The sequence below is a fragment of the Anthonomus grandis genome, chromosome 6 (genome assembly GCF_022605725.1).
Source record: "Anthonomus grandis grandis chromosome 6, icAntGran1.3, whole genome shotgun sequence".
NCBI classification, from domain to species: domain Eukaryota; kingdom Metazoa; phylum Arthropoda; class Insecta; order Coleoptera; family Curculionidae; genus Anthonomus; species Anthonomus grandis.
In genome coordinates this window covers 7,216,948-7,233,075 of record NC_065551.1, presented here as the reverse complement: position 1 = coordinate 7,233,075, position 16,128 = coordinate 7,216,948, and the positions used below count along the sequence as shown (strand labels likewise).

Sequence of the window (16,128 nt, the reverse complement as noted above, 5' to 3'; positions counted from 1 at the left end):
ACGATAAGAAATGTTTTCTATCGTATTATTCTATAAAGTATGTAGATATGCATATATTTCATACAGCTATAAAAGATTCATGACGAGAAAAGTCTATGTTATACCGAAATAAATTTATATCTTAGAGGCAAAATGTATAATACGTAAGATATTAATTTTGTAAATAATTGTATTTAAAAAATACATTATTTTTGGAACGTGATGCATTGAGTTTTTCAGAAACACTTGACAAATAAACATCAGAAGGCGTCGTTCATGAAAGATAAGATAAGAGATAAAAATCAAATATTAATAAAATTCATATATTATGATCTCAACATCACTGTTTATTTAATACGTGAATAATTGAGCTGATTGTTAATCAAAGAATAGAATGCCACCACCCTTTCACCATAGCCATCACCATCACCATCATGGTGAGAAGAAAGCCATTATTGGTAAGTAATTAGTAAATCTATAAAAACCGACAAATCATTATCGTTACAGGTATTGTATATTACTGCGCACTTAATTTTGGTTTTGATGCAATTTCTTATGTTCTTTTTGTTGTGATGCTTTTTTACGAGATGTTTTTTAAAACCATTATTTTATTTAAAATCTTAAGTTTTTCACCGTTAACTTTGAAAGGGACTTCAAATCTCTATTTACGAAAAAATATGCAATTTAAGTTTAAGTAAAAGGCTGAAACTTAATAAATCATAATTACTTTTTGCATTTTTATAGTAATAATGATTTAATAAACCTTGCAAATAATTTGGCAGGTCATTGTGATCATTAAGCCTATTTTTAAATTGTCTAATTATGTTTTTAATTAATTTTTATTAACTATTGCTCTTTACGATAAAAAGCTACTAAAATCTCTACATCTAAAAAAATAGATCAATTTCATTTCTAGATTTAATTTATATTTATTCTTAGTATTCTTATTAATTTTGACTTACTAAGTTTTAATAACTTTTGAGGAACTTTGTTCCAAAAATATGTAAAACAGGTTTTTGAAAATGTGCTATTTATACTTTTATTTCTACTCTTTAGAATAAGAAGTTTACCAAAACTGCTGATTGGAAAAAGCCATGCTACATTCATGGCAGCATTTTATATATTATAAGACTTTTTATCAAACTGATAAAAACCAGAGTTAAATATTTTTACTAGCCGTGATAAAATTGGGAACTTGTGACATACGATTTCACTCTCAAGTTATCAAGTTAACTTTTTCTTTTTTATTAAAGTATTTCTAAGCTCATTTTCACGGCTCATTAATACGAATATACTAGAGAGTTTAAAAAAAGGTCCATAGTAAACCATCTCTTTCCTCGATGACTTCTTGAAGTCTATCAATATATATATATATATATATATATATATATATATCAATTCTTAAGATAATTCTTAAAGGTATTCTTAATATATATATCAATTCTTAAAGGTAAATAAAATTCCACGATTTTTCTTTCTATTTGATCTTAATTCTTCAGATTTTACTATATAGGTTGGGGAATCCATTACGCATAGACAGGTGCTTAAAGGCAAAATGTGACAACGCGCATGTAAGCATTTTCTGCTCTCTGCCACTCGCCTGTTACGTCGTTAGTAAGCGGCTATAATGGGGGTGACTGTTAATTACAAAAAAAAAATTGCCAAATATTAAACAAAAGTTTCATAAATTACGTAAATTAGTATTATTACCCACATAAAATTGTAATTTTATAATGTTTATTATGCTGGGTGTATAATAAAACATAAAGCGTTATTCTAATAAAAATAAAATAAAAGGCGTTTCTAAGAAGGCAAGATTTGAATAATGCGCCATTTTTGACTGATAATGTCACATGATTATGACTTGACAGATCTAAAGTTAACAGATAGGAGTTGAGTAGGAATGGAGCATTATGCCGTGTCCTAGGTCAATGCGGGTATGTGCGATGCGATAAAATGCACGCTTCGCATGCTGCTGCAGTGCGTACGTTTTCACATAGGTAGCAAATTTAAATACGATATTTTAGTTCAAAAACAATGGCTTTAACGTAAATTCGTGTAATTTTACTAACGGAAAACAGTGTTGTTAAATTAAAATTATTACAAAAAATTAAAAAGAGATGTGAATATAGAAAAAATACTCATAGAATCTATAGAAATAGGGCGGTTTACGGTGAATTTCATCACCTTTATCTTGAATTGCGACTAGATGGAAGTGTTTTGCGACAGTATACTAGAATGATAATAAATACATTTGATTTGTTCACACAAATTTTCTATTTCTATTGAAGAGAGGCATTTGTTAACCTTAAGGTAAGTAATTTATGCAAGGATGTACATTTTAATTATTTTTATTAAAGTTAAATGTATTAAAGTATAACTTACTCTTTAAATATTTTGAAAAAGGTCTTATTCGTGATTTTCTTCGTTATATGTACTATTTAAATACAGAGTAGTAGTTTCAGCAGGTGAAGTAGGCGAAGACATAGACATACTCGATTAGGTGGAGGGCCCCGATGGCATAGTTGATAGTTAAGCAGGGAAATATGTAACAGGATCAACACTGGTACTACTATTAGTCTGTGGTGACATTTCTTGGACTAATACCTCTTGGAATTTGTTTCTTGTTCGCAGCTGCTGTATTAGATTCATTTTTTGGAAATATGAGAGTAGAAACCTCAAAAATAGGGAATTCTCGTCTTCTGGTGTTCTGGTGGTCTGCTCAAGCAAAGCAATATTTTTAGTTTCTATATTAAGAAACTTTTCTTCTATATCCATATTCTTTTTGCGTACCATCTTTCTCTTTGGAGAAAGGTTTGAGGAGGGTTTTTCTTGGACGAAGACGGTATATTTTTTGATTCCAAGCCTGTATCTGTACAGGCTCGGTTTTTTTGCGAGCCATCATTGTTAATATTTCCTTGTTAAACGCCATGCTTAGCAATGGCGAGTGGAACAATGACAGTGGCAACCACTTGCGGTGGTTGCATCAACAATCATCTACATTGCATCAACAATCTTCTAGAGTTGCCACTTACTGGTGATGAAGCACTTGGACTAATAACGTCAACTAACAAGGTCTGCAATTTTTCCAATACCTCAGTGTGGGGAACAGTTCCTTCCGTAATTCTAGGAGCTACGATGTACTTCATAAACTGTAGATTAGAAAAATACTGGCATTTGCCTGTATATTTCTCTTTATATGCAGCATCATCTGAATGAGGTTTACGAACTTTCTTCAATTCTTTTGCAAACTGATCGCGCAAGTTTCTCCATTTCTTTTTCGCTTTTTCCTCTAAAATAGAAAACAATACATAAATAAATACGCTGCGCGTTAGTCAAGCGGGACACCTGTTTTTTTAAGGAAAATTAAAACCGCTGTAACTTTTTTAAAATTGAATTTTTTTTTGATTTTCGGTCATAGATACGTTACTTTATCGTTGTCTTTTGCCTAGCTGAAACTTTTTTTAGGTTATTGGTATCTTTATAATACAGGCTGTTAAACGAGAAATGGTAAAATTAATAAAAGCTTTGGCATATGGGAATTTGACGCAAAATTTTTTCATGGAATTAAGATGGTGCAAAAATTGACTTATAAAAATATCTCGAACCGTTTTCGTCATTTTTTTTAAATTCACTCTAACCTTAAACATATTGCTGAACTTAAACTAAGTCAAAATCTGGAATTAAAAATGTTTAATAGGCTTTAATCGTAAGATGTATTAAAAAAAACTTTAGTTTCAAGATATAAATAAGTATAAGATAGAAATCATTAGTCACATCGATAGTTATGGAAGTCTGAAAGGCCAGGAAACGCATATGCCCTTGCCTACGGTCAGTGATTTTAAAAATGTTGCAGTACAGTATTTTAATAAATGGAACTTATCTAACTGTTTAGGCAGCATCGACGGAAAACATACCAGAGTTAAATGTCCAGCTAAATCAGGCAGCATGTTCTATAATTACAAAAACTTTTTTTCAATAGTTCTAATGGCAATTGTGGATGCAAATTATCGATTTTTAATAATTGATCTGCGTTCAGATGGTAAAGATAGCGATTCAGGAGTATTTTCTAATTCAGCAATTTATAAAAACATCGAAAATGGCACTTTACTGTTTCCAAGAGATAAGCAGTTACCTAACTCTGAAAAAAAAACTCCCCTCGTGTTCATAGGAAATGAAGCATTCCCATTAAGAACCCTATTCTATCCTAGAAGATCCTATCCTAGAAGAAGTCTTCAAAATAATGAAGCTGCCTCATATTACAATTACCGTTTTTAATGGGCCAGAATGAGTGTGGAATGTGCCTTTGGCATAAGTTCTGCAAAATTTAGAATTTTTATTAAAATCTATAGAGACAAAAGTTGAAAATGCAGTTCAAATTGTAAAAGCGATTTATATTTTACACAATACTAAAATCCACATGGAAGGAGACCCATTTGTCAACGGGTCAACCACTGAAAACAATCATAGTCATAACAATAATAATTTTCGTATTTCAAGATCTCACAATCATCTGACCGAATGTACGATTTTTGAATAAATGCAATAAAAATTGATTAAAAATTTACTAGGTACTCTTATTAGACTTATTTGAAAATCCAATATTGTGAGCTACGCATCCCATTCTTTATCAACAATTAACCGCTCCTTGTATCGCGGATTTCATTTATTTCACAAAACATTTCTTCTTTGAACTTCACAAATTAATGCATCCATCGCGAAAATCGGACGTGGAAACTGCGGGGAAAATATAACCGATTTTGAATTAAAAACAATGCTTGCGTTACGGCAATCTAGTTGCTTGCGGAATGACCGTCCGACGTGACCGCACCGCAAATATCGCATTTACATAGGAAATAGCTTTACACGAGAGAGCAACGGTGAGACAAAATGATGAGAGTTTAATTGCCACTATTTGAAAAGTACGCCCAATGTTCGATCGAAATAATGTTCCTAATTTATCTAGAGTGAAAAAAAGAATAAAAAAAAAACGAAAGTACTGGTTTGGTTAGTGATGTGAAACACATGATACGCGCTCATAGAGGTCAGAAAGGCCAGGTACGTCAATTCGTAGTCGGGCACAAGAATTGGACTGGTTCAACAGACACTCTTCAGCGGTTTCTCTCTAAAGTTTTACAGCTGCATGCCTACAAAATCCAACTGTTTCAAAAACTTTCATCCTTCTGCCAGTAGACCATGAGCAGCGAAGAGAATTCACCAACTGAATTCATGAGCAACCTGCTGATTTTCCAAATCAAATAATTTTCAGTGGTGGGGCTCATTTTTACCTCGAGGGCTTTGTAAATAGGCAAAACCGCCACATTTGAGCCTTAAAAAATCTACGAATGATTCATAAGAAAGCAATGCATCCACAAAGTGTCACATGTATGGTGTGCGTTATGGTCTGGAAAAAATAATTGGATCGTTTTCCTTCGAAAGCAATTAATTTTGATGACATATGGTTTTTGGCATGTCGGTTCCATATGTCATACCGCTCTTGAAATATTGACGATCTTGTACTAGTTTGCTTCTGGTCGTGTCATTTCCCGATTTAGTGACCAGAATTCGCCTCCATGCTCTTGCGATTTAACGCTTTTATATTTAGGGCTGTGTGGTTATGCAAAGTCATAGGTTTATGCCAATTAACTTGAAACCATTGAAAGCAGTAATTGGACGCTGTATTAATAAAATACCACTATATGTATACAATATGTATAGTTTCTAAGTTAATATAATTCCCATATAATTCTTATATAATTCCCAAATGTATAATTTCTAAGTTAATAAATATTTTAATACTTTGCTAGTAAAAAAACAAACATATATGTTTAATATGGTTTTATCAAACACTGAAATCTTGGCCTCTTATTAAAACACATTTTATAAACTTTGTAAAGAGTAGAAATATTTAAACACTATACAAAAATAAAATTAAAAGTCTTAAAAATAAAGTTAACAAAAAGTAAGTCTTTAAATAAAAGGCTTAAACAGGCCTCCTTCTTTGAAGAAAAAATAAGTAGATTCATTTCGTAGTTCCAAAAAACTTTTAACTATTTTTACTCGCAACCCCTCTAAATTTGTTGGCCTACTAAACTCGTGTTTCTAAATTGTGTGTCTAAATGCCGTCTTGTTGATAATACACCGATCCTGGGTCTAAATCAGGAAGGATTTACTTGGCAAGAAGAATATAGGTTTGCAACAACTCAAGGTCTAAAAATATTTTACGTTTAAAGTACGATCAATAGAAAATGGCACTATAATATGGTCGCTCAGAATACCAGCAATTTCACCACCAACATTCAATTTTTGAGGATACTTCTCCTAGTATGGAATTGAACAACAGAAGAATTGTGTTTCCTATTTAAAGGAAAAGAAAATTCATTTGAAAATAGAATATGTGGTAAAACTTACTCTTAAGATATAATTATTCTTAATTATAATATTTATTTTCATTTGCTTTTCGATCACAGGGATTCACAAAATTCCATTTTTTACTGCTGGTCTTCGAAATATATCTCCTCTAGGGTTTTATATTTGAAACATTTGTACCCATATTTTTTTTCCAAATACTGGTAGCAATTTTATAGTCTATACCGTTCCAATCAAATACTAGTTCCTATCTAATCCACTTCTACTTTATCATGTTGAATCCACTTCTAGGGCACTACAAACCATTTAGTCGTTCTTGCTCGTGGACCCTTTCGAAAGAAAGTTCTTGCACTTTAATGTGACATTTACAACAACAACAATCCTGAAAATAAAAGCATTTCTCAAAGTTCGAAACCAAATTAAAAATTGTTTTTTGCAAAGAATCGGTCAATTTTCAAATGTAATTGAAAACAAATCCGGATATTGTATTGCCAAATTGTAAACCACAACATTGTATCATATTAATTGGCACATCTGATGAACTTCGTCGTAATTACTAGAAACGTAATAGGCACAGTGTAATATATGCAGACTTACAAACTATACAAATCATTTTAGAACCAAAAGAATCGCAACAGGATGGGCAAACGAAACGAGTTTAATCCTGTCAATATACCCCCCTGTGTAAGGACAGTAAAGTAAAATGCTCTTTAATAACTATACTGCACTTTATTGGGATTCTGTTGTCTTGTACTGGGAACGTACTTGGTCTTGGCTGATATAAGGTATCCGGCACTGCTAGGTATTTATTTTCTAAATTAGCTTTGTGGAGTTAGGCTTACAAAACTAGCCCTTGCAAAATTTTAAGCCAAAACTTCAAGCAGCCGATGAGCTTGCCTGTGGTTGACCTCTTCTTATCCAAAAAACTTAAAAATGTGGGCCGTTAAAATATGAAAGGCTTGTCAACTTCGGCCGTTCAGATCAGACAGCTAAACGTGTTCTCTTCAACAAGAAGCCCAAATGCAGATTCACCAGAAACTCGAAAAACACTTTAAATAAATTTAAAAAAAATTGAATATTAAAAAAATTAAGTATTCTCCCGAACCCCCACCTAGTAGCATGGCGCTTCCAGATAATCAAATGACTGACTTTTTCAGGGATGAAAGTTAATTTACTAAATTTAAGAATAAATTTTTATACTGAAAAATCATAATATATAATTACATAAGTCCGGCGAATCTACATTGTTGTGAAAACAAGGTTAATTAAAAATACAGTAATTCTATCTGATCTGAATAATTTCCCGGCATCTGACAAGCTACCCGAAAGGTCAATATAATATAACGTCACAGGCAATGATATTGACATGATATATAAATATAAATATAGAGACAAATGTCTCTAAATGTTGTCTTGAAAGTAAGCGTAAGTCTTGAAATGTCTGTGTAAATAGACAGACATGGGTAGCTCGAATTTTATCATTTTAAAAGAGAAATACTGAGCTTAGTTACTTATATAAAAAAAATAATAAATAATATTGACAATATAAACTGATGTCACAGGTAAATTCTGAGGTCATAAGATTGCCAAGTAAGTTTCTGTAAATAGCAGGTAACAAATACATAGAAAATAATATAATGAAGATGATACATAATATATGGAAATAATACAATTAGGCAATAAATGAATTCATACATTAATAACATATTACATAGTTAACTTAAAAACCAAAAATCTTGATCTAGTAAGTAAGCATCTTAAAAACTAGGTGTAGATGGTTACGTAAAATTGCTATTAACGTATCCAGTGCCAGCTATACACACATGAATGGTATTATTAATTTGTATGTTCACCACTTTGTGAGTAAAAAGGGAACATTGAGTGTGTTTAAATATTAAAATATTGATGATGTTACAAGCAGCATACCTTAATACTGATTGAATTCATGCATTTTCAATACGTTCCCATCAAAAACTTCTAAAAGTTGTAGTCCAGCAAAATTTTACAGTTATAGCACACAGTCTGAATTTGGTTGTTTAAGATAGGTGCTCATCGATTGTATGCCTCGAAAGTTAGTGGAGTCTTTCAAATCCAGACTTTTGTATTAAATTTTAATCAGAAAACTAAAAGACAGAGTGAATCTTACTACTAAGACTAAATACTAGAAAATTAGTTTTGGTGTTATTTAAGCAAAAACCGTTTCTATTATGCCAATGATTCAGATCTTTCTATCTATTGTATATGTAATGGATTACATACGTATAATATATTGATAATAGTTTTGATACTAAGCGTATTAGAGCACAGCCACTTAAAGTAAATGACTAAATCTAAGTGTGATTTTATTTTCAACGTGTTTTATGTCTTTGTCTGAGAATACTAGAACTTTGTGATCAGCGAACATAACGTATTTAGTTCTTAAGTAAGCATATTTTAAGCTGTGTACATATAAAAAGTACAGTAATAGACCGAGCATTGACTCTTGCACCACGGCTACACTTAAATTCTCTGCATCACTTTAATAACTTTTTCTGTTGTGTAGTGGCTTCTTCCAACTACAGAGTTCTGTTTGAGCATGTTTTCAATAAGCTTTACATACTCCTAGAAATTTTACTAGTTTTCTCCAATTGCAAATCAGTATTAATCGTATCAAAGGCTTTTTGTAGGCTAATATAGGTCACAACGTACTTTTGTTGGTTCATGTTAGTTAATGTGTATTTTAGAAGATCCGATACAGCGTAATACTCTTGTTTTTTAAACTTTATTACTGATTTCAAATTGGAAATACTTTTCTATAAACTTAACCGTTCTTGTTTTAATTATCTTTTTTACCAATTTTAAGAATGTACTTAATAGAGAAATAGGCTTATAGTTACTGTACTCATTTTTGTCAACTTTAAGCCCAGCCCCTTTTTTCAGCTTAAATCAACCTTAAAAGTTCACAGCCTTTTCAATAATCTTAGTTTAAGATTTATTGCAGTTTCTTTTCTTAGAAACGGCTATATCAAACTAATAATATGCATCAACCCTTTATTATAAAATATATTATCGCTTCGTCTGGATGCCGTAAAGTTTTTTCTTTCCGAAGAAAAAGATAGAACTACAGAATATATTTGAATTCTAAGTGTTTTTCATTAAAAAGAAATATGTCTGTTACTATCTAAATATTACCTAATTCCATTGTTATTTTATATTTTAGGAGGACTAGTTGGTGGAATTGCAGGTGGCTTAGCAGCAGGCGTCGCTAGTGGAATAGTCCATTCAATGGTGGATGACCGTAGAAAAAATGAGGTGCACCATCACCATTATTCCCCATCTCCTCCGCCACCAAAAGAGGTACAGCCACCGCCATACTGCGCTTCTCAATCATCCCATATGCAATCTGCTCCACCACCACCATACTCGCCCGCTCCAACAGTTACCACGGTTCACTATGTGCCAGTAGCTCCTCCGCCTGGACCAGTTTATCATCCAATTTATCCATCAGTACCGCAAGGCTACCCAGCTTGCCATCACTATGCTTTTACGCATGGGTGCTTGCATTGTAAGGGATGGACATGGTAAGTGTTATCTCAACGTTGTTCAACAAACCTTTTTATGATACAAACTGTTCAGAAATATGTTCGACAATACTGATATAGGGGAAGGTGTCCTAAAATGATATACTTTTTATTTAAATCTTATTTATGCAAAAACCATTTAAGATAATTAAGTCAAAATAATACACCACGTTGTTTGAAATAAACTTTATTGACAAACATAAACAAAAATATTTCAACTCTATTTAAAACTTGTAAGAAAATGCATTTTACAAAATGTTACACTATGTCGTTTTACAAACATGTATATTGTAAAATGACACAGTCGTGGGGTATAAAATGACATATACTTAAAACAAGTGATAACACAAATAGAACTTATAAAATATAGTTAAAGAAAGTAAGCTAATAAGGAATTAGTCTTCGCAAATCTCGCAAATAAACTTTTTGACTTTTGGAGAAACTCCAGCACATTCGCAATGTGCCCATTTGTGGCACTTCAAACAACTAATCCGAGACTCCTTGGATCGAGAATTTTTATTACTTTAATTAATTTTTATCGCAATACAGGCATGCCACTTCATCCTCATAATCCTCGGCTGCAAAAGGATCTTCTTCACTTTGGCTTCGTGCAACAAAACTTGTCTCACCTGAAAGGTTCTTTTTAAATTGACGCACATTTTTTCGCAATTTCTTTTCTTCCTTTAGCTTTAACTCTTCTAAATTGGGAGTAGTTGTTAAGACTCCGGTTATAGTTTGTCTGGTCTTCCTTTTGTTTGGTTCCTCTTGCTACAGGCACTGGCGAAATTTCCTGTAGAAAAAACCTTTTCCTTAATGGTTGATTTTATTTTATATTGCTTTCTGTCTGACCACCTCTCGGTTCATTTTCTTTATCGACACTTTTGCCTTGTTTTTGTCGCATTGCTTCCTCTGTAACACCAATTACTATTATTTCATTGCTTGTTGATGGTTGTTCTGAGCGATGGGATGCTCCCTCTTCTATGGTCGATTCTAATAATCTATTTGTTGTCTCAGCCGGCTCAAAAAACTCGTCTGGGAAAATATGTGGATTAAATGAATAAATTCCCATATTTAAAAATGCGCTTGTGGCATTTTTAATTGTAGCTGCTTTCCCGTAAGCGGACGTAAACAGTTCACCAATTTGATGTAGTGTTATTGCTCTCCCTGGATGGTTTTTCAACCAAAGTGCACATTCCTGGTTATAAAATGTCTTTAGTGGACCATAGAAGCTGACATTCAGGGGCTGCATACGATGGGTACAGTGGGCAGGAAAGCATAAAGGGATTATTCCATTTCTTCTGGCAAACGTCAAGGCATTTAATGATTTGTGGCTAGTGTGCCCATCCAGAAGTAATAATACTTTTGAGTCGGGAGAAGCTTTAACAAAAGTCTCAAAATGCTTTAACCACAAAGCAAAGGAATCAGATGTCATCCATCCAGTGTAGTTAAATAATCCCAAAGAACCTGGAGGTAAAGCATCTAAAAGTTCCTCCTTTCTATTTTTCCTAGGGAAAATCAAAGCAGGTGGCACAAAATTACCTACACTATTCATGCAGCAAACACATGTTACATGCTGACCTCTTTCAGCACTGGTTAATGATCCTACTTGTTTTCTCCCAGTTTTGGCAAAAATGTTTGAAGGCCTTTGCACTGTGGACAAACCACTTTCGTCCATATTGTAAATCCGATGCATATACATTTTTTCTTTTTTTAGGGTATTTTCCAACGTATTAAAAAAAATTTGCACTTGTGGCCTATTAAATGCCATGGCTCTAGCCGCAGACACAGCTTCAGGCTGCCTTAGAGATATTTCAGGATGTCGCATACGAAATCCTCTCAGCCACTCTCGTCCAGCGCTACGATCTTTAAATCTATTTGGAATGCCATTTTTAGTGGCAAACTCATACGCAAGTTTCTTTATATCTGTTATTGTTATCCCGAACAATCTAGACTCAAGTAATAGTATACGCTCAACTAACTCTCTTTCTTCTTCTTCATTAAATGTGGTTGGAAACCGACCCAAAACTTTCTGACAGCCCTTAGCTCTTTTGTTTGTATCATTTGCTCTTTGCCTTAATGTGGCTTGGGGGACATTGAACAATTTCGAGGCTTTCAGCCACCCCATTTGGCCACCTTTTACAGCGTTAATTGCACTTAGCATTGCTTGTTCATCTCACGATTGTCTAGTTGATGTTCTTTCACGTTTTCCCACCATAATGTAGCTAAAAATAAACAAAATATACAAAATTCCTTAAATTTAAATTAATTTTATGTTTGTTTGTAAAATGACATAGTATGCCATTTTACCTTCATGCCTATCTGTGTCGTTTTACCAGCAGTAACAGATAGTCCTTTGTTAATGCAGAATAATCTTATTTCATATTAAACGATATTTCCGCGCACGTGAATCTGAAGTATACACTTTTACATTTAAATACTAACCCTGGTTTTACTTTAAAATCAGCACAATTTCGTAATAAAAACAGACTTTTAAAACAGCACATCCAAAATTTCTACACCGCTAAAAATAATTTTTTGAGGTTATCTTTTACATATCATAAACGTAAAACAAATAGAGTGCCCACATGACGGGTATGTACCGTTATCAACTGTCAGTACTGAATTTACTGGACGTCGTTCCGATATTTCTTTCAGTTTACTGATTCAGTACTGAATGACGTCATAAATGCGTCAGTGACGTCATTAATCTTTACTGGATTGACTGGGGATAAAAGCTACTGTAGGTACAGTAAAATAGTGGGGGAATGTCAAAACTGTCAGAAGTGTTGTTGATGTTGATTTCTTGAATCTTCTTGTTTACGTTGTGGGAATAATTGTGGTTTTAAAATGTTTAACAATAATAAAATTTACCACTTAAAAAGCTCTCATACAACGCTCTCAAAAACCTGTTTGGGCTCTTTCGTATTCTTCCGGTGTAACTTCAATGTGGTATTCAAAATTATTTTCTGCGTCTATTATTCTTACCATCTTGATTTTTCAGTCATATTTATTTTATTAACAAATGTGGTCTGGTTTTAATAAAGCAAAACACCGTACCGGAAAACAAAACAGAAACAGGTAATTTGGTTTTATAGGTTATGTTGTGGTTGTGAAAACAGTGCTGAAAACTGTTCCTTTTTTGGAGCAAAACAGCACGCTGTATAAAATCGGAACGACAAATTACAGTAAAATCAGCACAGTACAATCCTGCACTGACAGTTGAAAACGGTACATACCCGATATCTGGTCTTGGTTTGTGACATGCAAGCAAACTATTGACTAGATGGAGAATAAATACCGCTGCAGCAGTTGAAGAATAAATACCGCTATGTCACTTTACAATCTTTACATGCTATGTCATTTTAGGACACCTTCCCCTATTATATAGTCCCTTATTCACTGGAGTATTACTTGAATAAATTGCATGAGAATAATCTATCCAAGTTTAACTACTCATTAATTTTTAATTTATCCATAAAAATATATTCTCACTCAAACTTCTAGCTACCTAAGAGGTTAATAAAATTATATTGACATCAAAATGGTCTAAAATATAATTTCCCGTAACCGGTCCTCCAATGTATGAAAACATATCACCGGCGGTGCTTGCATCGCGCATCTCACTGCTCCTGTGTACATAGGAGTATAAGGGAAAGGAACAGTCGAGTCAATCCTAGGGCCTTGAAAGCTTGAGCGATTTACGGAACACTAAAAAACTTCTACTTCCTAAAATTTAGATGGCGCTAAGAATGCAAAACTTCTTAAACTACCGCTTTTACCGACGGTACACGGACTGTCAACTATCAAATTATATCATATAAAATGCGGCCATTTTTTATAGTTCTTTAGCTTGCACAGACTTCTTTTGCTTCTACTGAAAACTTTCATAAATGAAATTTTGCGAAAAATCTTAACAAAATTGATTTGTTCTCATATTTCGCACAAAATTTTTCCAGTTATTTAGTTCAGTGTGTTGTGTGGCAGCTGTTATTAGTTTTCATTTAGATGTGCTGACACGTGGGATACAGAATTTCTAAAAAAACAGTGAATTATATTGGTGTAAAGAACTGAGATATAAACAGTAAAAACTTTGAATCGAATATAGATATTGGCGACATTGAATTTGCAAAAATAGTTATTGCAATAAACTTTTTTTTGTGAAAATGAGAAATGCAAATGTAAATAACAAAAGTAAGAAATTGATTCTAAGAAGAAGCTTTTGTGTTAAATCTGTGGACAGATTCTTCAGTCTTGAAACCATTAAAATCTCTGTGATAAACAATTCTATGCATATGAAAATTATCTTACTACAAATTTATTCAGGCCCAATTCAAGCAGGGGCCTTAAACCAGATGCCATACCTTCGGTTAAGCTCCCAGATTTAATACAAAGTAAGTTAAAATAGTTTTCTCGTAAAAAGTGACCACACCAGAGGTGTAAGCTTAAGCTTAATTTAATGATAAATTGCTTGAGTTAAACTAAGATCTTTAATTATGTAAAACAATATTAAACTTAACTTAGTAATATGTCTCTTAGACTGACATCACTGTTGTGTGGCCAAATATTTTGTATCATATATTTTAAATTAATAAAATAATATCTTTTTATTTCTTTTTGAGTCCAAGATATATAGAACATTCCATTTAAAAATGTTTTTTTTTTAGATCATGATTATAAGGAACTGACCACTTTTAATCACATAAAGCAACAGTCGACAACAGAATATGCTGATGAATTAAAAGTTAAAAAACTGCACATAGGTCTTTAGTAATATCATAGGATCCTAGACGAACAATATGGCAAAATCGGGTAAGATTTTATTTTTTTGAATTATTTTAAAAATTAATACTTCAAAATATGATTTCTATTTCTAGACATTGGATTCCAAAATAAATGGCGCAGTGAAGCTCAATATGGAGCAGAATTCATCTTGTTCCTGTATAGTTCTTGACAGGCTCAATATAAAAAATTACTTAAAATATGATGCCAAACCTGAGAACAGAGCAATTTCAGCAGTTTCAATGCATGAGCAATTTTGGATCTTATACAAATCATGGAGTCTAAAATTATTAAAGACAAATAGAAAAATGATAACTCCTGAAAATTTTACTTATCTTATTTACTATTATTATTTCTTTCATTACTTATTTAGCGGTAGTTATATAACCTATTTAATCCTAAAACTATTTTTGACAAAATCTTTTTTTTTTTGCCGAGTTTTGTTTGGAATGGTCACCTAAATAAGTAATAATACTTGGTGACCTTTAAAAAGGACAATAGGTCTATATACTACTGTAATAAAACACTAGACATATTTTGATTAATGTCTTTATTTATAGTTTATTTTTACAGCTACCCTTTTATGTTTCTACTTTACGTGATAATTTACAAAACACTCTTTGGGTTGCAAGGCAACATCACATTTCTGACAAATAAAATTAGCCTTTATGACCTTTTTGCGCAATGCCGCTGACTTTCACAGTATAAGAGTAAGTGATCAATTCTATCGTAACGTGAAAATTCGTGTAAAATCGCAGATGGTTTTGAACGATCTCTTTTCGAAATTGTTTTGTAGATTTCAAGTAACTCTGTAGCCACTGATAGTCGAAACTCTAAGTAGTCAAGTTTGTTGCCATTATGTTTGTGTAGGCGCCAGGAATTTTGTAAAGTCATATCTATGCAGTGTGCAAATAAAGGAAAGTACCACTTTTTTCCGCTTATGGACACTGTACTAACTCAAATTTTGATCACTCCTATCCACGCCTCCCATGTTTTCGTTGTAAGCCTCAGCAAGACGGGGTTGATCAACCTAAATGTGCTTTCTCTGACTGGGAAAATCATTTATAGGAAAAACTGGCAAATAATTAGAAGCTATATTGACCACATTCTTATCATTCCATTTACAAATAATCATTTCGTTAATTGCTAAATAATATTCAAAGTAGCCGCGTTCCTTCTTTTTTTGGTGTGACTGTATTTGATAATGGTAAATTAGGAATACGGTTTTCTTGAATCGTACTAGTAGCTTTTACATTTCTCAGTTTCAATCCTCGTAAAAGATACAGGGATGTGAAATAATTAAAAAAAAAAAAATTAAATGGTATATACGGCATTTGCTTCAGAACATAGTTAATTAGACAGAACATAAAAAATATTGTAATACTAAGCCCCACGTCCCAAGTGTTTGTATTTAGTTGGTAATGTCGTTGAGGAACCTACA

The 16,128-nt window shown here is 32.6% G+C and overlaps 1 protein-coding gene and 1 long non-coding RNA gene across 2 annotated transcripts in view; both read left to right on the top strand.

The window, feature by feature from the left end:
- Window positions 1–270: 270 nt before the first annotated feature.
- LOC126737774 (uncharacterized) overlaps window positions 271–16,128 on the top strand; it is a 31,697-nt gene continuing 15,839 nt past the window's right edge. The window contains exons 1-2 of the mRNA XM_050442825.1: window positions 271–437; window positions 9,548–9,908. Coding sequence (XP_050298782.1) covers window positions 374–437; window positions 9,548–9,908 — 425 coding nt within the window. The 5' untranslated portion in view covers window positions 271–373. The remainder of the gene's footprint in view (window positions 438–9,547; window positions 9,909–16,128) is intronic.
- On the top strand, window positions 10,076–15,228 carry LOC126737780 (uncharacterized). Its single transcript, XR_007661101.1, has 3 exons — window positions 10,076–14,299; window positions 14,573–14,717; window positions 14,783–15,228. It is a non-coding gene; the product is annotated as an uncharacterized LOC126737780 (long non-coding RNA).